The sequence below is a fragment of the Apaloderma vittatum genome, unplaced genomic scaffold (assembly GCF_000703405.1).
Source record: "Apaloderma vittatum isolate BGI_N311 unplaced genomic scaffold, ASM70340v1 scaffold32133, whole genome shotgun sequence".
Taxonomy (NCBI): domain Eukaryota; kingdom Metazoa; phylum Chordata; class Aves; order Trogoniformes; family Trogonidae; genus Apaloderma; species Apaloderma vittatum.
Window position 1 is genome coordinate 618 of NW_009706939.1, and position 1,060 is coordinate 1,677.

General features: G+C 59.2%; 1 protein-coding gene across 1 annotated transcript in view; it reads left to right on the forward strand.

The window, feature by feature from the left end:
• Nucleotides 1–341: 341 nt before the first annotated feature.
• Nucleotides 342–1,060, forward strand: part of LOC104271350 (maestro heat-like repeat-containing protein family member 1) — a gene marked incomplete at its 5' end in the record, with an annotated part of 5,002 nt that continues 4,283 nt past the window's right edge. The window contains 2 exons of the mRNA XM_009865985.1: nucleotides 342–437; nucleotides 843–947. Coding sequence (XP_009864287.1) covers nucleotides 342–437; nucleotides 843–947 — 201 coding nt within the window. The remainder of the gene's footprint in view (nucleotides 438–842; nucleotides 948–1,060) is intronic.

Sequence of the window (1,060 nt, forward strand, 5' to 3'; positions counted from 1 at the left end):
CCGCCACGGCTGCGGCTCCCTCGAGGTGAGCTGCAGAGCAGGACCTTGGGGCTCTGCCTGTGCCCAGTGAGTGTTCGCAGGCATCTGGCCCAAAAATCCCAGTTAACAGTCCTTTTCTCCTTTGCTTCCACACTGCGAAGCTTTGTAGTTCTTATTTTATCCCCAAATAAGTCCTGGAAGGAAACTGTGAGTGTCTTCAAAGGGCTCATTCAGACTGGGCTCTCTGGTGGGATTTATCCCCAAGCGGGAGAAAGACCAAATTCCCTTCTGCAAAGTCTGTAGTGAAGCACCCGTGGTGGTCCACCACTTGCATAGCTCTTGATCGTCCCTTTCCTCCTCAGGGGCTGTTTGCTGACACCATCAGTGCCCTTAAAGACCTGCTCAAGAGTCTCCTGCAGAGGAACCTGACCCCCCACGGGCTGCAGGACATGTTTGCGGTAGGTGCAGCCCGGCTGTCCTGGTTCTCTGGGGAGAAGCCCAGGTGCCCAACCCGAGGGTCTCAAAGCAGAGACAGCTTTGGATAGCTGGTGGGACTGGTCCTGCCTTCTCCATGGGGTGTGGGGTCCAGCGGGACCCCTGCAGAGGCAGGAGGATGCTCTGGTGGGTTTGCTCATGCTGGGCAGAGGTGTGGAGGGCATTGCCCACCCGAGGAGGGTGGCTGTGGGTCTCTTCTAGCGGGGTGGTGGGATGCACAGCCCCTGGGTCATGCTGCACATGAGCTAGGATGGGTCTGGGACGAGTTTCCCACAGCCCACGTGTGCCCCGCGGGTGGCTGAGCTGAAGGACACGAAGCAGCTGAGCTTCTGTTCTCCTTTCCGATGCCTCCCCCCTCCCCTCCGTAGCATTTAGGCCCCTGGATCAAGTCGAGCAAGGAACACGAGCGGCAGCGAGCTGTGGAGGTCAGCGCTGCTTTGCTGGACTTCTACCTGAGCAAGCTCAACGTCAGCGTGAGTAAACGCCACGCTCGGGCGTCTTTTTTGCTGGGATGCGAGGATGGGCTTTGTGCCCGTGGCCCTGTGCTCTCCTGGCTAGGGGGGGCCACCTTTGTTGCCCCCGCCAA